The following is a 22,603-nucleotide window of genomic DNA, read 5'->3' as shown; positions in this document are numbered from 1 at the left end:
CTCCATCTGTGCATAACTAGCACCGTCCAAGGACTGTACATTGCCTCCATGTGGGTGGAGCTAGTGCAGTCCTAGGACACTACCTTGCCTCCATGTAAGCGTAGCCAGCACTGTTCGAGGACGCCACCTGGCCCCCATGTTGGCAGCCTTAGCCCAGTCTTAGGACCATACCTTGCCTCCATCTGGACATTGCTAGCACCGTTCTAGGACTCCACATTGCCCCCAAGTGGATCGAGCCCGCACTGCCCCTGGTCTCCATAGCGCCACTTCAGTACCCTAATTTGCCTCCATGTTGGCATAGGTAGCACTGTCCCAAGGGCTGTACATTGCCCCAATGTGTTTGGAGCTAGCACTGCCTTAGCACCCTGCTTCGCCTCCATATGGGTTGAGCTGGTGTTATTGTAGGATCCTATCTTCCCTCTATGTAGGCGTAGCTAACACCGTCCTAGGGCTCCACCTGGCCTCCATGTTGGCAGCACTATCCCAGTGCCAGGATCATACCTTGCCTCCATCTGGATGTAACTAGCACAGTTTTAGGACTCCACATTGCCTCCAAGTCGATCAGGCTTGCTCAGGCCCAGGACTCTAACTGGCCTCCATAGCGCCACTTCAGTACCCTACCTTGCCTCCATGTTGGCTGAGCTACTGCCATCCTTGGACCCTGCCTTGCCTTTATGTTAGCATAGGACATGTGGATTATGCTAGTGCCATCGTAGGACCCTACCTTGCCTCTATATAGGCATAGTTAGCACCACGCTAGGTCTCCATAGCACCTCCATGTGGGTGGAGCTAGCGCAGTTCTTGGACCCAACCTTGCCTCCATGTTAGCATAGCTGGCACCGTCCTAGCCCTCTTCCTTGCCTCACGACCATCTAGTTGACATTGGTTGGAGCTAGCCCTCTCTCGGGATCTACCTGCCGTTCGAGTGGGTGGAGCTAGTGCTGTCGGTCCAGAACGGGTTTCCTCTTGACGGAGGGCCGCAGGTTGAGGTGAAGGTCAGCTGCCCCGCCCCTTACCTTGTTAGTCAAGTTGTTGATCGGTATTGACCGGCACTGATTGTCTCGGCGTTGCCTGCCGAGCATCATTTAGACCTTTGTTTGCCGCCGTCCGGCAAGCGTCCTGATAACGTGACGCCAAGGAGGCCTAGTTATCAGGTACGTGTTTTCTTTTTTTATCCCCTCGGGAAAGCGGAGGAGTCGCAGCCACAAGGTTCGAGCGCGATAAGCCGTCGGCGAGGCAAGCAGAGATCAAAACAGGGAGTAGCTGTGGCTCAGGTTTTCCCCTGCTGCGGCGTAGAGTGGGCTATGGCGCCCCGTTCTATGGGGGGGTGGGGGGTTCACACCAGGCGATGCTGTTTCCGCCAGGCAGGCTGGTGGCTGGTGTGTGTGCATGCGTGCGTGCGCGTTAAAACAACAGGAAATGTGTATTTGTTAGCCGTTTTAGTTTTAATGCCCATGCTGAGAAGTGAGGTCAGCCGTCAACGTGGTTACGACTGCTCCTCGCTGTTTCCTCCTGTCGGGCGGTCGCCGAGTGCCGGCGTCGAGGCCTGGGCGGCGTGGTTGTCAGGGCAACCAGCAGAATCCCAGATCTTGTAGTGATTCTTATCAGAACCTGAAAGCAAAGAGCGGTTTGACAGCAGGACGCACAATGACCTGAATCACCAAAATCGGGCCTTTGTATACTTATATATAAGTATAGAAATGTATATATCTTTATCTGAACGTATTGCAACATGTAGACATCTCCATGCATATATTTCCCATGATCATATTTACATCATGATATATGTTAAACTAATGTCTGCGCGCACATGGAGTTAGCGAGCTAGTTAGATATCGTATGACCATGTATGTGTGTGTCATGATATATTATATCCCAACATATAGAATTACATTATAAATCATTCATCTCCATGCATGTATTTGCAATTACCATATCTATGTCATGATACATGTAAAACTGTGTGTTTGTATGTTTATTTCACTAGCTAGCAATCATCTTTATAAACATATCATGATATATATGTGTGTATTGTAAGATATAGACATGATTATTACATATCTCTCACCTCAATGCATATATTCTCCATCTTATCTATATCATGATACATAATATGCCTGTGTTTATGTGAACATCTAGCTCGCTAGCTAGATATCCATCTATATACACATATATACGTGTATATATCATGACATATGTCATGACATAACATATAGAACTGATTATATTGACACTGAGAATTTATACACATTCTCATAGCTATATCATGGTACATGTAAAACTTAAAAACTATGTTTATAGCTAGCTAGGTAGCTACCTAGATATCCACCTTTATATGTATATATACAGATACATACAGCATAATTGATTGCAATATAGCTTTCATCTCAATGCATGTATTACCCATTAGCAAATACATGTAAAACTAAACGTGTGCGTGTGTGCGCATATCTAGCGTGCTTGCGAGTAATCATATTATATTTATATCTTATCTGTGTGTAATGCAAAATACAGAATCAATTATTTCATATCTTCCATCCCGGTGCTTTTACTTTCCTTTATCACATCTGTATCGTGCGTGTGCACTTACTAGCTGGCTATCAACGCATTTATATTTGGTTTGTACATTTGTAAACGCTGACGTTTCATGTGTTTTACGGCGAGTGGAACCCGGGGTCGCCCGGTTCCCCGTGCTGTTCGACCCCCCCTTTGTCCAGCGGGGCGGGGGAGGGGAGGGGGGGGGGAGGCGCCGCTTCGGATCCCGGAGAGGGGAAGGAGGCGTGAAGTCATGGGCGTGAAAGGAGGTGTTGACTCCAGTCATCCACCTGAGCCTCGCTGCCGGAGCTCACTTCCCTTGCCAGATTAGATTAAAAACCCTCTCTCTTTCTCTGGCACACACACACACACACACACACAAACACTCACTCAGTTTCCCCGTCAGCATGCCTGGTGTGTGGAGGGCAGACGCTGCTGTGGTTGATCACAATGCGAGGCTGGTGATGTAACATAAAGAGGAAAACAACCTTCTCCTCCTTCTGTCGTTCCTCCTTTCTCGCTTTCTTGCTTTTTTTCCCCCTCATTTGTTTCTCAACCTCTTTCCGCCCTTCGTTGTTTCTCAATCCCCCTCGTTCCGCACTCTTTCCTCTTCCTCACATCGTTCCTCTCCCCCTCCACCCAAAAAAGGGGAAATATGAGTGGCGGCATGTGCAGGAAGTGACATCACGCCACCCCCCCCCCGGGGGTACGAGCAGATGGCAGCTGACCGTCTGGTGTCCCGAGCAGTGTAAACGTTAGCGGGGACGGCGAGCGATGCTAGCAATGAAAGCGCTCCCTCCTCTTCCTCGCGGCGGATGACGAAGGGCAGGGCGGCCGTCAAAGGTCGAAGGCGAGACGCCGGGCGGGTCGAGGGAGTGTGTTGTATCGAAGCTAAGCTAGTTTGTTTTCAGGAGATGAACAGTTGGGACGCTCTGAGACGTTTATTTCTGCAGATTCCCTGAAAGGAAGTCGCACAAAAACGAAAGAGAAGCTGTTTGGCTTCTCTCAGGATGTGTGTAGGCTGCAGTCAGCAGAATGATGCCACTTCAAGAATTCTGCTCCTTGATTCCGCCCATTTCCTGATTTTACTGTCTTGTCTTTATCGATCTGCGTCAAGTCTGTGAGACGCTGTTGGATCCAGCGCCGTGCTAACACTGCTAGCGCTGCACAGGCTGCTCATGCTGGACAGGCTGCTAACACTGTAAGCACTGCTTAGGCTGCTAAAACTGTAAATGCTGCACAGGCTGCTAACGCTATTGGGGCTACTAACACTGCAAACACTGGCTGCTAACGCTGCTCTGCCTGTTAATGCTAGTGTGGCTGCTAACACTGTTAAGGCTGCTAATGTTGCACAAGCTGCTAAGCCTGCACAGGCTGTCGACATTGCGCCAGCTGCTAACACTACAATGCCTGCTAACACTGCTAGCAGGTCACTAATACTGTTAAGGCTGCTAGTATTGCTAACACTAAGCAGGTTGCTAGCACTCCTCGAGCTTTCAACACTGTTGAGGCGGTTAGCATTACTCAGGCTGCAAACGCTGTTAGCTGCTACAGCTATGCTTAAGCTATCTCTGCTGCTGCTGCTGTGATGCATCCCCGGACACACACACACACACACACACACACACACAGGAACTTCCATTCCCAGGCTGCGTGTCCTTTTCTAGTCTGCAAAACGAAGGACTGAATCCTGCATCCTTGTTTTTGTTTTTTTGTTTTTCTCTCGGCCCACTTGGAGGTTCATGCGCTCCACTTGCGCTAAACGTTGACGTGTCCAAGGGCTGACAAGATGAACATGGAGTCAGCATATTCCTGTGCTGCTGTGTGCACTTAAGCTAAGCTAAGTGTAGCATGATAGCGCGATTAGCCGAGCGCAGGCTTGCGTTTTCACTCCAGACACGGAGAACGTCGCCGCAGCCGTGACTGCAAGACATTGCAGTGTTCCTCTGCAGTCTGTCTCAATCCCCCGCCCGCGCACACACACACACACACACACACACACACACACACTTACACACACACAGAGTCAGACGGGGGTCCTGAGGGGGCAGCCGTTGTTATGATGGAGTGCGGTTTGATTTTTTTTTCTGTTGCGGGTCAGTCTCAGTGCGAACAGGCTTTATGGGGTGTGTGTGTGTGTATGTGTGTGTGTGTGGAGGGGGGTGTTCGGGGGTTGTCTGGTATTAAGGCCTTTTCCTTTCATTGTCACTGGTCTCCTTTGCCCTCCCCGCCCCCTGCCATGTTGTCAGAGCTCGCTCAGCTTTTCTAAATAAGGCACCCCCACCCTCCGCCCTCCACCCCCACACACCCGTGTCCTCACACCCCCTCTCTTCACACACACTCGGCCTGTCAGCCAGCCAGCCCTGTTTACCACCGGGCTAAAATAGAACGCGTCTGCCCTTGACGATGCCCCCCCCCCTCCCCCTTCAACCTCGTCCGATCCCCCCCAGTGTCACCTTACACCCCCTCCGGAGCCCCTCCTCGCAGGGAGAGAAAATGGTGCTGAGTTTTATCCCGCTCCTCTACGTGTGTGTGAGTGTGTGTGTGAGACCAGGAATGTATCACCGCTGCACAATGTGGGCGTACGGCGTTGCTCCACGGGGTCGCGTGGGAATTGTTACGCCAGTGATGAGGCACTGGGTCATTCTTGGCATGGATATCCAGGCGTTTGGTTTATATTTCCCAGGGGTTGCCGAGGGTTTGGGGATGAAAAAAAAAAAAAAAAAAAAAAGAGGATCAGCGGGTCACCTGATCCAGAGCGTTCAATCAGAGCGTGATCAGGCAGTCGGAACCTAAAGACCCATCAGGGTTAGTCTATTACGGTGTAACACACCTTTTATAACACAGAAAAAAAAAAAAATGGCGTCCAGCAGATGAAACACAGTGGGCTTCCACGGCAGCCTGTGCGTGCCACAATTGTAATCATCTAAGTGCTTCTGACCAAAGTGTGTGTGTGTGTGTATTTGTGTGTTTCAAGTGGTATTTTATGATGCTTTTAAGTCGATTTCTCCAAAGCGGCGCGGGAGGGATGAATGTGACCTTGTGGGGTCGTTTTCATTTGTTTGCGGCATTTCTTCAGAATTGACGTCATTGTTGACCCAGAGATCATCAACAAACACACACACACACACACACATCCAAAAACAACATCTAATTTTGTTCTGCAGCCTCGATGTCTTCCGGACGCTGAAAACACACGTCTCAAATTTTACTGGATCCTAAATGCGGTTCGACGTGTAGTAGATGAATCCCTTCCTGTCCCGCCAAAATAAAGGCCTTCTCTTGGCGTTCAGAAGGCGTTCTCAACTGGGAAAACTTTTTTTCTACTCCGCGTTGTTTTCCAAGATCGTCAGCTCATTTATCTACTAGAAGGAACGGACCAAAGTATCTCAACAAGGAAGAGAGAGAGAGAAGAATCTGGAAAGAATAGTGGAAGGAAGTAGGTTTATCGTCCACTCCGTCAAGCTAATTTCAGGGATGTGCGCAGGTGCGATGCGTTTTGTGAGACACGTGATTTAAATTCCAACAAAATGCCCAAAAAACACGTCAAAAAATTAAGCGTTAGCATCGGGCGTTAGCATTTAAAGCGTCGGCGCCGTTCTCCTCACTAGTCGACTGCTCCAGAGAGAGGCTGCTGATTGGACGGAAACCTTCCCGGGGGGGGTCGATATCACCCTCGCGTCTGGTTGCCTGGCAACGTGAAGGTGATTTAGGGTGTTTATCGTAATTAGCAGCTACTTTCTTATGTGAGGGGTAGCATAGTGCTACACACACACACACTTGTGGGTGAATGGGTGAATGATATTGACAGTTGACCCCCTCAGGGTGAAGCCCCCCCAAACCACAGGTGGGACAGGTCACGCCCCCCCCGCGACCCCATTGGACGGTATGGATAATTAATGAACCAATGAACGGATGCATTCACTCCCGCGAAACCAGAGAAGAGACAGAGAGAGAGAATGTGGCGAGGAAGCGAATTTTAAATTGGCTTAACTGGTAAAAAGACGACGACAAAATGGGTTTGTGTCAGACAATGGCTTGTTTGGATGGAAATTCTGCGTTAGTGTGTGTGTATGTGTGTGTGTGTGTGTGTGAGAGAGCGAGAGATGAATGCACACACTCATACACACACACCCCATCAGGGGTTGTGATACAGCAGTATTCTAGAGACAGGAGGTGGGTGCAGAGTTGAATGGACCTCATTGTGTTTCAACAGCACTATCTTGGAGACAGACTGGCGAGCCAATGCGTGCACACACACACACACACACACACGCGCGCGCGCACAACCACACTCACTCTCTCTCACACACAGGCAGATACAGTATTCAGTGCCTAGGCCTTTGCTTGACCCCACAATGCACCCCTCACTTTCCCCCTCTGCCTCTCTCTCTCTCTAACACACACACACACACACACACACACACACACACACACACATAATGAGAGGCACTGTACTGGAATCAACAGCAGTCTTGTTCTCTCATAAGCTCTGCATACTAACGGCGTGGAGCGTTTGCCACTGCTCGTCTCTCCGGGCCGGCGCCGGTGGCCGATCAATCCTCGACAACAAGACGAGGGATTATATCGATTCTGGATCTTTCTTTTGATCTCAAACACATATACACACACACTTTCTTATAATTACCATACTGTGTATTCATATACACGGTGTGTGTGTGTGTGTGTCACTGAAGGCCCTCTGGGATGATTTAATCTGGTAATCAGGGATTATCAGAGTCCGAGTGATGCGGGTTTCCCACGGGCGATCGTTGATTCTGGATGTGTGTGTGTTTGTGTGTGTGTGAGTGTGAGGAGTGTTTTCTGCCCCCCTCCCCCCCCTTCCTCGGTTGCGGGGTTGGGGGGGCTGCCACGGCGATGGATCCTGAGCGGCGCCCGCCGCAGCGGCGATCTGGGTCATGTTACATCAGCGCCGCAGCGAGGCTCAGCACCGGTGAAAATTTCTGTCATGAAACACCAACGGTCGAAACAAGGTGTGTGTGTGTGTGTGTGTGTGTGTGTGTGTGTGTGTGAGCGCGCACACACACAAGAACAGCCAGGGACCCTTTGGCCATGTTGTTGTTGTTGGAGCATGGGACAAAGCTAATTGCATTAGCATTAGCCCTGACGCCAAAGCATATGTCGGCGGGGGAGGCCCTGGTTGCCAGGGCGACGCTCCATCACACCGGAGGAAAGCGAAACCTGTAAATGAAACCAACCTTGAGGTTTATTTTCATCATTTTTTTTTTTTAATATGACGTTAATTTCAGTCATTGCTGATATTTTTTTGCACCTTTAATCCTACAACGGGGAAATTCCAATCACGAACCCATTTTTGGTTCATTTCTCGCTGATGTTTTTATGTCTGTGTTTCGTTTCCGTTCCAATGGTACGTCCCGTGCATTTGGTACGCTCCGCCTTCCCCAAGCTGCTGCTCGTTCTCCGAGCCTCCTCCTGCTGATGTTTTGGGAAATGACTCAAAAGTCCGTCAGGCGGATCAGCGCCTCGTTTCATCTTTAATCTACCCCCCCCTCCGCCCCGGTGCTGCAACACGATTGGCCGAACAAATCCGCTCGGGAGCGACGGGGAGGCCGAAAACGAAAGCGAACGAAATAATCTGCGGCATCTATTGTTCCACCGCCGCCGCCGCCGCTCATATTTATTCTGGTGTTTTTAAGTCTGGATTAAGGCTTTGGTGATGAGGGCGAGGATGAGGACGGGGGATGAAGGGCGTGTCATTATTTTCCAGCGAAATCGTCATTTCGCTCTAATTCCCAGATTATCACTTTCCGTTAATCCCTCCGTCTTCCGGTGATTCCCGTCTTATTCTAATTTGCGTTTTTTTTTTTTTTTTTTCCTCCGTCACTTCCTGTTTCCCCGTCCAGCGGCGCAAAATAGAGCCCTTCTGTCTTACAGCGGTAGACGCGATGGAAGGCCGTGACCTTTTGACCTTTGACCTTTTTCTCATCTTACTCCGCCGTAATCCCTCCGAGGCCACGGAGAATATTATTTTCAACGAGAAGGTCGTCTCCGCCGCGGTTTTTCGGAAAAGCGCCGAAGGGCTGCCAACGGAGGTCACGGCCGGTCGGACGTTTGAGTGAAGGGCAGCTTAAATTACAGGATATTTTTACGACTTGGTTGGTCTCCTGGGCGACGGCGCCCCCCCCTTCCTGGTTTTTTTTTTTTTTTATGTTTTTTTTTCTTACAAAACAAATGGTTTTCGGTCTGTATTTCTGCGAGGGCCACTGATTCTGTGCAGAACCCCCGGGTTTATTTGTCTTGGTGGAGGCTCCCGACGGGCGCCTGCAGAGAACAGCCGCCTCACTTTGCTCTCACAGAACACAGAACACAACATAAAATCTTTATATACCCTGTGTGTGTGTGTGTGTGTGTGTGTGTGTGTGTGTGTGTGTGTGTGTGTGTGTGTGTGTGTGTGTGTGGCAAGTGTTTGACTTCAGGCCACTGCAGTGGCTATTAGGATTATCATTATTATGCTGATGATAATAATGATGATTATTGTTTATAGCTATTTTTATGATGATTATTCATTATTATTATTGACTGATTATTATGATTATTGTTGTCATTATTGTTATTATTCTTGTTATACTTGATATATTGCCCTTATTATTGTTGTTGAGTGTACCGTTGTATTATTTATATTATTATTATTATTGGTATTATGAGCATATTATCACTGGTATTATTAGTAGTATTAGTAATACAATTACTATATTGGAGTTAATCATTTTTATTAGCAGTATTATTATTAGCATTATTGTTATTATATAGCATTATTATGATTATTTTTATTATTATTATGATTATTTTCAGTATTATTGTTAGCAATATAATTGTGATGTTGTTATTATTTATAATTTTCTATCAATAGTAGTATCTTCATTGTTGTTGATATCATTATATAGTATATCATATATTACATATAATTATGACAATAATAACATAAATATATCATCATGATTATTTCATAAACATATTTAATATAATAATAAATATTATTTTATTTCATAAAATATTTTATAAATATTTATTGCCAAAGGATCCCCCAAAATTACATGAAAAAAAATCCTGTAAAATGTAAACAGATAAAATTAATAAAACAAAAAAAAGCATAGGTCCAGACTGTTAAACAACAAGACATGTCATTGACACACCGCCGTACACGACACTGAATCATAAACATCAAGCCCTTCTTCAGTTATTTTTCTGAAGAAAAAAAAAACAGTGTTTCCCATAATTGATCTCTCACCTCGTGTACGTGTGTTTGTGTGCGCGTGTGTGTGTGTGTGTGTGTGTGAAGAGCAGGAGGCGGGCAGATGTTCCTCAGACCTGAATCAGACTCTGCTTACAGGAATCCCACTCACGGCCTCTCCGGAATGCACATTCACTTCCTGCCTTGTGGTTTGAAGCTCCGCCCCCTACTCACATAGGCCCCGCCCCCAATCGCCTCATCTCAACAACAGTCCAGATAAACGAAAGCGTTTATGGACAAAAGCGTCTGCAAGGAACTTTCCTGCTGTTGCTTTCAAAAAGAAAAAAGAAAAACAATAACGACTTAAATTCGTTAAATGTTAGCTGGGGCTACCTTTCGTTGTGCTAAGCTAACTGTCCAATATCCATCCAGAGGCACAAATTTCCAAGATGACGCTTCCTGCGTCTGTGTGTGTGTGTGTGTGTGTGTGTGTGAGTGTGTGTGTGTGTCACTGAGTGACTCCAATTTGATACTCCAGCTTGGACATAACGTACTGTACTTGGCGGCGAATTCACCCTCCTGCGATTGGAGGATTATTTTTTTCCCATCTTAATCCGAGAAGAACATGGACGATCTCCTCGCCGATTTGAGACGTCGCCCCGGCCGCCCGCCGGCCGTTCCCCGGAAAATCCCCCTCGGTAATCAATAAAGCGCGGGGATTTTCAAAAGCGTCCGAAGGCTATAAAAAGGAAGTGGGATGGGATTATTATTAGCCGCCGCTCCGCTATTAGCGTCGGCCCTGTCAGATCAATATTGCGCATGCAGGACGTTCAATATTTCAGTCACATGCTCGAGTTTGTTTACATTTATTCCATCCAAATTTGGGTAGGACATGGATGAGATGGAGGACCTCCAAGAGGGAGGAACATCTAGAGAGGTGGAATTTGAAGGTTAGCTGCAGAGGTGTGGAGAGAAGAAGAAGAAATTGCAATTGATTTATTGTTATTATTCTTGACGTTTGGTGTTTGCTCTACCAGCACGGCGCCCCCTGCTGGTGAAAGTCGATCCCGCGCCGCTAACGCTAGCACGGCGCCCGCGCTGCTCCTGCCAAAGTTCTTGTCTCCCACATCCCTGGCAGCTCGCCGCTCGTGTCTGTTTGTAAACAAGGCCCCTGCAACGCAGGCTGGGATGACATCACCCGGCAATTAGCTCGAACGCTAACGGCCGTTGACGCGTGCCTCTCGGGGAACGTCAGGCTGGTTCCGTGGCGGCGCCGTCATCCCGAGGTCACGGGAAGGTCGCGGGAGGCGCGCCAAGCACGGCTTCTCTCTTTTCCACCTTTCCTTCCCTTCTTTCCTTCCCTCGCTTCCTCCTCTCCTTGCCACCCCGTTAGCTTTATTAGCAGCTAAAAAGAGCTTCCTTCATGTCAAATGTGAGAGCGGACGGCTTTTTGTTTGATTTGCGTGACAGCAGAAAAGGAAGCAGATGTGGGAAGTTTTACATACACGCACACACACACACACACACACACACACACACATTCGCTTTGTGCTTCATAGACACGATGAAGGGACGAGCCTTGTGGTCGCAGTTGGCTGTGGCGGCGGTATTTCACCAACCCGCTCAGCTTGACCCCGAACAGGAAAAGAGCTGTCTGCATGAAGTGTGATGTCTGTGTGTGTGTGTGTGTGTTTGTGTGTGTGTGTGCAACGCAAGCCTAAGCGTGTTCTACAGGCATTCACTCTCGTCAGCTGTCACTTTTTCGGTCGCCCCTCGCCATTTGAGGGGCGGCGGGTCAGAACACGCCGCGGTACTTCGCACGCCGCTACGTTCTTCTGAGGCTATCTCCATGGCAACGGCGTCACCCCGGGAACGAGTGGCCCGAGGTCAGGTGACTAGATGAACAACGTCAAAGACCATCTTAGTAAGACGCCGGCAGCCGGGGAAGAAGGCGGAGCCTCATCTTTGACTGTTTCGGCAACACACACATTAAAAGGTGACATAGGAAAGCAGGACACACACACACACACACACACACAATTGCCTCTGCCATTTTTCTTGCTTCTGCTTTTTCCTCACTTCCTGTTTGGCCACGCAAACAGCAGAAGGAGAAGATGATGGAGACATTTAACCCCTTCCCGCTCGGCGTCCTCGCCGCTCCATCACTTCCCCCCCGGCGTCCGCCGTTCTTCTGGGTGATTCCGGCCTCTTGTTGCCGGGGCAACCGCCGCTGCTGTACTTTTGATAGCTCTCGATTGTATTTTTTTTTTTTTTTTTTTTCCTCATTCCCATTTCGCTACTTTTCTCATTTCTCAAGCGACCCCACGGATCGTCGCCCCCGGCGACAGACGTTTTCCGGCGAAGCCGCCTCAGCAGTTATTACCGGTTAATTCCCGGTTGTTAGTCATCTACGTGGGGGTTTCGGTTACTTCTTCCTCGACGGCTTCCAATGATTTTTCAGGCAGGTGTTAAACCTCGCAGGCATGCAAAGACGGCGAGAACTCCCCCCTCGTTCATTGTTTTCCCAGCCGGCACGTCGCCCCCTCAGCATCCAATATCCTGTTGTGGGGACAGAGCGTCCCCATGGCGATTGTTGTCAGGCGAGACGCCATACGGTTTTGCCATAAGCCATGAGGCTTCCCACTTCCTGTGTTTGTGGCGCCGGACAATCGGAGTTGGGACAAAAAAACAAAACGACAAAGCGACGGGGGATCGATTTTCGAACGATCGATAACAATCGCGATGGCGGGTTTCGCTCTTCGACCGATCGGACGGATGGATCGGTGTTTTCCGTACCGGCCAATCACAGCCGTCCTCAGGCGGGAGGCGGGGCTTGACCCTGCTTGTCAATCACGCGAGAGAACGTAAACACTTGCAGCAGAAGCTTCTTTACCTAGAAGTACAGGTAAATACAACCTAGTTCCCAAACTTGCTTCGCGTTTCCTCCCCCTGAACGTGCACGCCGTGCACACAAATATGCCGCCTTCGCCTATCATCTGCAGGAAAGCGGTTTTGTCATCTCGGTGGCGCAAAGCAGTGTAATAACATCCTTATAACTGCTTATCAGGGACCAGTGTGTGTGTGTGTTTGCCCGTAAAAAGCGCTGACTCAGTATTTGCTGACAGGTGATTCATATTATGGGAGGGATTATGGGATGCTCTTCCTCCTAGGTTTGTGTGGTAGTTTTGGCCCTCTGCTTCCCGGCCTTGGCGTAAGCCCCCCTCCCCCTTCCACCTTCAACATCTCACACACACACACACACACACACACACACTCTTGGCGAGGCTCTTAGCACGCCTGCATTATTGAAAGGCACTTAGCTAGCCGCCGCTCTCGCTCTCGACATCTGACTCACCGAGGCAGTGACCCGTGAAGCCAGAGGCGAGGAGAAGGAGCACCATGCTCAGATTGTGATTTACTGCAGTGTGTGTGTGTGTGTGTGTGTGTGTGTGTGTGTTTTCTTGGAAAAAAATCAAGGAAAGAACCATCTAACCTGATATAGCTCTGATCAGAAAGCTTTCAGGTAATCTGATGCGTAGCTGCAGATGATTGACAGCTGCCAATCAAACCATGTAGTTTGTTTTTGTTTTGTTTTTAAGTTTGATTCCACTTTTTTTTTTTTTTTTTTTTTCCAAGTGATCACTTTTAGTTCTTATCCTTTCACTTCCTTGCCACCTATGAGGTCATCGATTCGGCCAGTGGCGTCAAATTCATTTCCACCACATCAGCATAATGGTTGCCCTCAAAGGGCTACTTGTAAGGGTTGCAGCATAAATGTAACTAAATATAATGTAAAATGATTAAAACTACTTCTTAATGTTAAATAACTCAATCAAATTCATATGGATTTGCATACAAGTAAAAAAAAAAAAGTTTACTAGCATCCAAGCTAGCTTTCACTGCTGCAGTGTTTTTGAATACGGTTTTCTTGACCACATTCTGCTGCCGTCGTAGTTTTAATTCTTGGACAATTTGTTTCAGGAGGGCTAACTCTGGCATACTTAGCTCCGTGTTTGTTGTCAAAATAGCGACATAGATTATACTCTTTGACAACAAACGCTGCCTCATAACACGATGATGCGGATACAGTGCAGTCTAATGGCGGGACGCTTCACGGGTAACATGATCGGCATGAATTGTGGGAAATGTAATTCATGGTGAAGGCACGCATTTTACTTATTCATTTTAAGACAATCAGACCTTTTAAAACGACATAAAATGACGTGGAGCCACATTTGGCCCGCGGGCCTTGAGTTTGACACGTGGATTAGACCCTCGCTAGCAGCCTAGCCTAGCGTAGCCCTGCGCTACCTACTTTTCGCTTTTTGAAGCCTTATTTTGAGGTGCGTTCGATTTCTTTTTTTTTTTGTCAGGGGAGGAGGGGCCAAAAGTATACGTGACTGAGGAAGTGCACTAACTCCAGCCGCACACAAACACACACACACACACACACACACACACACAATATCACATTTTATCTTTGGCTTTGGGGACGAGGGTCGCATCGTGAGGAGTCTTTCCGTAGATGCGGCTTTCCCTCTCTGGCGGCGGCGGAGTCTCGGCATTGCTCCTCGCCAGGGATGTGGAGGCCAAGATGACTTCGGAGGTAGATAAAGGCATTGCTGCGGGGGTTGAATTTGCCGCTTTTCTGCAGCGGGAGCGTCACATGTACCGAGAAATTATGATATTGACGTTTATCCTCCACGTTTGCAGGCTCAGACGGTCTGAGCACGCTCAGATCCAGGTCATTCACGTGGCCTTATTCAGGGAATGCTATTCGGTTTCCGGCCTTCAGCTTGGAAATGGCTATAAGATTCCAATTGTGTGTGTGTGTGTGTGTGTGTGTGTGTCACACACTTTTTAGTGTCCCCGTCAAGCTATCCGTGCCCCTCGGGCTCCTGTGCCATCGTGATACCGTCCCATTGTCCCCGGTGACCTTTCAAAACAAAAGCTTGTACTTGATGATTCCTCTCGATGTTGCTTGTTCCAGAAGGGTACAACAGGTGTGTGTGTGTGTGTGTGTGTGTGTGTGTGTGTGTGTGTGTGTGTGTGTGTGAGTGTGTGTGGAGGCTGACTCTTACGGCAAGTCCTGCAGCGGCCCTGTCTACTTCCTGGGCTGGATGTAAAACCATGCGGAACGCAAATCCCTGAAGGCAACTCAGGAGGTCAAAGGTCACAACAACAACGGCGTAGCAACGCTAAGTTTCACGTACCTTTGTTTCCGTGAGAAGCGATGTCGCGACACCGATACTCCCCGAGGGTGACACATCTGCAGGAAAACACCGAAATGTAGAGGTGTTTGTTATCCCCTGGACAATGGGAGGTGGGCCTTGTGGGTCGGAGGTGTGGAGAAGGTGTAGCGCCGCGTTCGGGCGCCGGTTGCGTTCAGTCCACGGGAGGCGCGTGAACATCGAGATTCATCCGGGTGTCGGAGTCGACCGGTGGGGGGATTCAGGAAGGTGGGTTCCCCGTCCGATCCCGTCGAAGAGCGAGCGGCGAGAAAATGACTAATTTTAAAAACAAACAGCGAGTTCCTCTGAATCCCGGCGTCAGCCATGTTTTCACGACGAGGCTAAATATTTACCCACGTGTTAAACACGAGTACGATACGTGCAAGAGACGTCCGCACGGCCTTTGTCGCTTTTCGAGATGCGCTGCGGGGATGCGGGAATGTGGGGACCTGTCAATCACAGGTCGCTAAGGTGAAGCGTTTGTTTACATGCCGTGTTTGCTAACATTTGCAAGTGATTCCCTGCTAATGCTAACGGGAGACGCCGCTGGTGTAGCTTTTTGAATTGCTAGCTTTACCCTTTTTACCCTGGATTGCGTGGTCTCGCTTTCCAGACGGTTAGACAGGTCAGATGCACTCTTGGAATGGAGCAGGAAACACCCTCGCCTGCACGTACACCTTGAGGGGGTTTTGATTCTGAAGGAAAGGAGCATTAAAAGATCCCGATAAGATTAGCAGTGTGCCGGTGAGCGGCCCTCATCACCCCCCTCCTCCTCCTCCTCCTCCACCCGTCTGTCTAAACACAACAAATAAAACTCTCTGCTGTATAAACACACAAACCGAGCTTCGGCCTAAATTAAAAACATAAAAAGCAGATTTCTGAAAATACCCCCCCGCACCCCCGTCATTCACCGCATTCCAGTGGCGGAGGCACGCCGGGTTTTGATTGGCCGGCTTATCGCGGTGCAGCTGTCGAGTGAATGAGTGTTTTCTGGTGTTTTCTCAAAGGCAGATCTGGAAACTCCGGTAAAAGCGGACGCTGTCCTTTTTTTTTATTTTATTCTATTTTCTTTTTTATTCTGAAGGCTTGGGCCGCATTGGTCTGCATTCTAATGAAGAAGGAGGAAGAGGACGAAGGTTATCTCGGGCCTCCATTTGCAGATCTGGTATTTGGATGACTCCTGAGCGGAGCCGGACTGATATGGGATTTTGAGGCCAATTTCAGGGAGGAAAAAGTCGCTGGCAGCCGAAATGGCGGCGGAAACGGCGGGTTATCCCCCCCCTCCCGCACGGACCTGCATCCAAACTGGGCGTGGTAGCCCCCAGGAGGGGCGCTAGTAAAAAGAATTGCTTTATTAAGGCGCCGTTAGCACTGCTTTGCAGCTGTTGCGCACTCAGACGCCGCGATGCTAGCTTTCCCCGTCAGTGTCAAGTCACCAATAAGGTAGAATACATGCACGCGTGCATGTGTGCGAACAGCGCATCCCTGCGGATGATCCATTTTTGCAAACGGGAAGCTAGCTGTGCGCCCCAGAGACACGCCAGGCTAACGGCAGGTATGAACGCTACCTGGCAGGAATGATTTAATCCAGATTTAACCTGGATTATGGCCCACACCCTCTTGTAGGATGTGTTTGGTGTGGCCCCCATCGCCCCCGCATGGACCTGCATCCAAGCAAGGTGTGGTATTCTCCAGAGGAGCGGCGCTAATAAAGAGAATCGCTTCATTAATGCTTCTTTGGAGCCTATATACACTGTGATTCTGCAACATGTAGCATCCCCTACTAGCGTTAGGAGCCAATATACAGTGTGATTATGCAACATTTAGCATCCCCTTCTAGCGTTTGGAGCAATATACGCTGTGATTCTGCAACATTTAGCATCCCCTGCTAGCATTTGGAGCCAATATACAGTGTGATTCTGCAACATTTAGCATCCCCTGCTAGCATTTGGAGCCAATATACAGTGTGATTCTGCAACATTTAGCATCCCCTGCTAGCGTTTGGAGCCAATATACAGTGTGATTCTGCAACATCTATCATCCCCTGCTAGCGTTATGGCGCTAATCTGTTTGAGCAGCTGAGCAGACGTTCCAGTTTCGCAAGCTAGCCATGCTAACGCCAGATACGAACACTACCTGGCGGGAATGATTTTAACCAGATTTAATCTGGATCACAGCGACACGCTCTCTCACAGGATGTGTCTCTTGAACCTCACCCCCCTCCTAAGTTTAATTTGGTTTGGCCTGCGGAGCGTCGGCGGCCCGAATAAAGGGATTATTGTTAGCCTGCAAGTGTGTTTTCGTGTTATTCGCCATCTTGACGTTTGGCGGCGGCCTCTTGTCTCCGCAGGATGAGAATGCGACGGCACAGGGTGTTCTTGCTGTGCACGGTGGGCCTGTGCGTCATCTCCTTCCTCCATTACTACAAGGCCCTCCATTATGTCTCCCTGCTGCGCGAGCTCTCCGCCCCGTACCCCAACATCAAGTCCTTCATCATGGTCACCGGCTTCTTCTGGCGGGAGAAAGGCGTGGCCGCCACGCCGCTCAGCCCCGCCTCCCCCGAGGAGGCTCCGCCCCTTCCCGCGCTCCACCCGTCGGACATCAAAGTCCGGGGCTTGGGAGGAAGCGGGAAGACGCTGGTGGCGGCCGGCGGCGCCGGGATCGTCGCCAGAGCGGGGCTGGAGATCCGGCCCAGGGAGGAGCCGGCGCCGCCGCACCCGTGGGAGAAACCAGACGAGAGCCAACGGCGGGACGGGCTGGCGGAGGTGGGTCGGCGCTAACGTCTACCTACTTTCTCGAACCGGACTCGGTCTGCTCGGTGGCGCGTTCAGGTTCTGTAAATTTGAAATGTGTGTAAGGAAATAAGTCGCGATGGAAATTCTTAAAAGGAATCGGTTCGATGGCGGGAGGAGTTCTGGCTCCTCATTGGCTGGAAGGGAAAATGAATTTACAAGAACCGTTCAAATGAGTTCATGCTAATGAAAAAGAAAAACAATGGTTGTATTTATATTTATTTTCCGAGTTTATTAAAAAGAAGGGGAAAAAAAGTTTTTTAGGTCAGCGCTATCCAGGTGGTCGATGGATGATTTAAATCAGGCGTCCACAAACTTTTTCCTGCAAGGGCCAAATAACTTCCCTTCTCTGACGGAGGGCTGGTTTGTAACAAAAAGTGTGACGATCACAAAATGTAAACATAAATGTAAACATTTATTGTTTTCCAGAAAGCCGCACTTAACCAAAAATTCACCCTTTCTGGGATCTTGACAGGAAAAAAAAATCCGAAATTAAATAATAACATTATTAATGAAATAAATAACACTATTTATTAGAGAAATAATAACCAAATAATCCCTTTTCAAGTTTTTCACAGAAAAAAAAGACCGAGGAACATTAACTTTCTTTTAGACACAAAGAAAGCAAGCAGGCTATGAAAGCAAACTGATAACAACACATTTCACTACCAGTATGGTTGTAGAACGGATTTTATCCCCGTAGATTTCATTATCATGATATTAGTATTATTATTTGTATTATGATTTAAAAATCAAAATGCATCTCTGGTATTGTTCAGGGGCCGGGAAAAATGTGGAGGCGGGCCGTATCCGGCCCCCCGGCCGTAGTTTGGGGACCACTGATATAAATTATCTTTTTTAAATATTATATTATAAAACAACATCGTAAATCTCCCATAAAAATTTGTCTGTATATTTATTTCCTGAGTTTATTAAATTGAAGGGATAAAAAAAACTGGGATTATGAGCGGTAACTTTGGAAACTGGGATTATGAGTGGGAACCCTGTCAAGCGGTGGATGATTGACAGGTGCCTTTTTAAGATATTACTGTAAAAAAAACCTCATCTCCCAAATAAAATTTGTATTTTTATTTATTTCCAGAGTTCATTTAAACGAAGAGCGAAAACAAAATAGACAAAAAAATAACTCAGACTGGGATTAAAAGCGATAATCCGAGCGGGCGGTGCATGATTGACAGGTGTCTTTTTAAATGTTATAATATTTGGTCACCCTCTTAAAATAATCGTCTAAGTCATTTTTTTACCTTTTTTTTTTTTTTTGCCTAAATCATCTCCTCAAGATTGCCTCAGTTAAGCAAATTGTGCCATTCTACCCCTTTAGTTGAAATTACCTTTGTCAAGAATGTGTCCAATGGTTCAGTTTTTTGTGTTTCCTGAAAAATCTGAAAAAAATGACTTTATTATTTTAAGAGGTTGACAATTTGCAAAGCGTCAGTTTCATTAAAACATCGCTTTTTAGTTTTGAGAGGCGCTTGGATGCTATTTTGGGAATAGAGGCGGAGCCGGTAAACTGTCGATCACTTTTCAGGAGCGAACCGAAGATCGCCTGAAGCCGCCGACGCCGCTCCATCCGGTGCTGGCGGCGGAGCAGGGGGCTCCACCGGCGGCGGCGGCGGCGGCAGAGCGTGAGTTTGCGTTCCAGGTCGTCCCCCCGATGGGGGACCTGCACACCCGCAGCCACCAGCTCCAGGACGACCGGACGCCGTATTTCGTCCGGACCAAAGCGGGCGCCCTCTGCTTCCGGCGGGGTACCGAGGTGGCCACGCCCAAGGAGTACACCGCTAAAGCCGGGCAACGCCGGCTCCAGGAGGCGCCGACGCCGCCCTCCGGTGCTACCAAAACCAGGACGAGGCCGAGGGGCGGCGGGAGGCGACTTGTGAAGTGCGTTTGCCGCCCCGGGTGGCACGGACCGTACTGCGGCGTCCCCACCATGGTGTATCACTCCAACTTGCCCACCAAGGAGCGTCTGACGCCCAGGGAGACGCCGCGGAGGGTGATCAACGCCATCAACGTCAACCACGAGTTCGATCTGCTGCACGTGCGCTTCCACGAGCTGGCGCAGGCCGTCGACCTCTTCCTGGTCTGCGAGTCCAACTTCACCGCTTACGGGGAGAGGCGACCCCTGAGGTGAGGGGCAGTACTTGTACTCCCGCCGTAGCGTCCAGCAGAAATGGAGATATCATTCGATATCGATCGAAAAACGTGGACAGACTCGCGTCCCTAGATATCTAATTTCCCCTGAAATGTCTATTTTCAGTGCTAATTCTGTTATTCAGCGCAGTATTTGATATCCAAGGTAATCCCGGATTGGCCTCGGTACAGGTCCTAGCTAAACGGCAATTATCCCGCACACACTTGTGCGCGGGTACGCTTTGATGATGTAACGCTTGAGATGCACACGGTTTGGCGTGATTCATCGGCCTTTGTCTGAGGGAGGTTGAGTTGAGCCTCCAGGAGGCAGGAAGTGACCCAAACAGTACACCTGCCGAGGTCCAATGCCGTCTCTCCTTGTTTGCGTTTTACTTGCACACGTCGTTGCAGCTAACGGGCCGCTAGCAAAAGTATAACGCTAAGATGCTAAGGTGTTGTTTTGAATGTCTCCGCAGCTTCCTGAAGCTCCTCCTCAACGGTACGTACGACTACATACGTCACAAGATCCTCTACGTGTTCCTGGACCACTTCCCCGATGGCGGACGGCAAGACGGCTGGATCGCGGACGACTACCTGCGCACCTTCCTGACCCACAACGGCATGTCCAGGGTGTTGGGGGCCAGGGCGGATGACGTCTTTGTCATCAACGACGCCGACGAAATCCCGGCGCATGAGGGCCTCCTCTTCCTCAAGCTGTTCGACGGCTGGACAGAGCCTTTTGCCATTCACATGCGCAAAGTAACTGCTTTTCCTTTTTTGCTTTGACCAGTACGTTGGAGTACACCTAAATTTTAGCGTGTTAGCTAGATTTGCATGTAGCGCAAAAGCAGTTGTCGGATGTACCGAAATGGTACCGACCGTTTTGGCCGCAACGATGTTAGCTTAGCGCCCGAAATAACCGGTGGCATGCTATCAACAAGCATACCGTTCGAAAGCCTTCTTTAGCGAACTCCGAAAGGAAAGTCGGGCTACTGAAAGTCGGGTTTTCCAAAGTCGAGCTTTCCAAAGTCAGTCTTCCAACTGTCGAGCTAATTCAAAGCCCGGCTTCGGAGACTAGAACGAGTGGTTTTGTTTGCCGCGGCAACCTTCGCATGCAGAAACGCCATCTGATGTCCTTGTTTTGCCGAACCCTCTCCCGCAGTCCCTGTACGGATTCTTCTGGAAGCAGTTTGGCTCCCTGGAGGTGATCTCTGGCTGCACGGTGAAGATGCTCCGCGACGTCTACGACGGCGACGGCATCAAACTGCGGCGCCGCGAGTACTACACCATGCCGGGCTTCCGCAAGTACGAGAACGAGACGGGCCACATCCTGGTGCAGTGGTCGGTGGGCAGCCCCTTCCACTTCGCCGGCTGGCACTGCTCCTGGTGCTTCTCGCCCGAGGGGATTTACTTCAAGCTGGTGTCGGCGCAGAACGGCGATTTCCCGCGCTGGGGCGACTACGAGGACAAGCGCGACCTCAACTACATCCGAGACCTGATCCGGACGGGGGGCTGGTTCGACGGCTCCCTGCAGGAGTACCCGCCGCTGGACCCCAAAGAGCACATGTACGCCCCCAAGTACATGCTGGAGCACTACAACAGGTACCGCTACCTCCTGGAGAACCCGTACACTAAAGCGTCCGGACCGAGCGAGGGATAAGCGCAAGGCGCGGAGAAAACGGACACTCCGGAAACGACCCGAGGAGGGGTCTCGGGGGGGTGCGAAGGTACCGAGGAACTCCCGCGGGAGCATCGCTTCATGTATCTCCACCAAGCAGCGCTGATGTTGCAGGGATGTAAAGTCTCACAATCACCCTTTTTTTTTTTGGTTTTCTTCTTCTTCTTCTTCTTCTTCTTCTTCTTCTTCTTCTTCGTGGGGTTGAAAAAGGGAAAACTGAGTCGCCCCGTCCTGGAGATCGAGAGGACAAAACCACTGGATTTACAAAATTGTAGATTTCCTCCTCCCAAGCAAGGGAGGGTTGGGAAGAAGAGGAGGTGCAGGATCTTCAGCAGAAACCCTGTGGAGGCGAGAAACCAGGAAGCAGGAAGATCCGGGTTCATGTTGTTTTTGTTTTGTTTTTTTTTTTTGTTGTCTGTTTTCTGTCTGTGAGGTTTACGAACCCCCTCCGCCCTGACCAGAAAACACACACGCAATGTGGGGTGGAATAGGGGTTGGCACACACACACACACACACACACACACACACACACACACTGTGGATCTGTGTTTGTGAAGGAGAAAGCAGAAAGAGTGTATGTATATATATATGTGTGTGTGTGTGTGCGTAGCTGACGTCACGCCATTGCTGTCTACCCGGTGAGGCCCGTCGGCTGTTGAGCCGTCTCCGTTTCCATGGAAACGGCGGCGGGGAGACGGGCGGGTTCACGTTAGGCGACGGGCATGTTTACTATGCCCCCCCCCCCCGTGTCACTTCCTGTTTGCACCAACCTGCGTCTCTCATCCATGCTCACTCACACACACACACACACACACACACACACACACACACTCAAATCTTCTTGAGTTCCCTGTTTCCCAAAGAGGCCGTATTTATCTGTTCCTACAGGGTGGGTCCGCTGTTGCCACGGCGATACTTCTTTGCCCCACGCACACGCCACGTGAAATTACCCCACCACTCACACACACACACACACGTAGACCACAGGGTGTGTGGAGCAGA

The 22,603-nt window shown here is 49.4% G+C and overlaps 1 protein-coding gene across 1 annotated transcript in view; it reads left to right on the top strand.

Moving 5' to 3' along the window:
- Positions 1-22,603, top strand: part of mgat3b (beta-1,4-mannosyl-glycoprotein 4-beta-N-acetylglucosaminyltransferase b) — a 29,989-nt gene that overhangs the window by 1,214 nt on the left and 6,172 nt on the right. The window contains exons 2-5 of the mRNA XM_086156441.1: positions 17,330-17,744; positions 19,321-19,919; positions 20,399-20,681; positions 21,085-22,603. The exon at positions 21,085-22,603 is cut by the window's right edge and continues 6,172 nt beyond it. Coding sequence (XP_086012567.1) covers positions 17,331-17,744; positions 19,321-19,919; positions 20,399-20,681; positions 21,085-21,582 — 1,794 coding nt within the window. The 5' untranslated portion in view covers position 17,330 and the 3' untranslated portion in view covers positions 21,583-22,603. The remainder of the gene's footprint in view (positions 1-17,329; positions 17,745-19,320; positions 19,920-20,398; positions 20,682-21,084) is intronic.

This window comes from Fistularia commersonii, chromosome 12, assembly GCF_037954325.1.
Source record: "Fistularia commersonii isolate RoL2024-O1a breed Wild chromosome 12, RoL_Fcom_v1.0, whole genome shotgun sequence".
Taxonomy (NCBI): domain Eukaryota; kingdom Metazoa; phylum Chordata; class Actinopteri; order Syngnathiformes; family Fistulariidae; genus Fistularia; species Fistularia commersonii.
The sequence above is the reverse complement of the archived record's forward strand: the minus strand, read 5'-3'. Positions and strand labels throughout refer to the sequence as shown.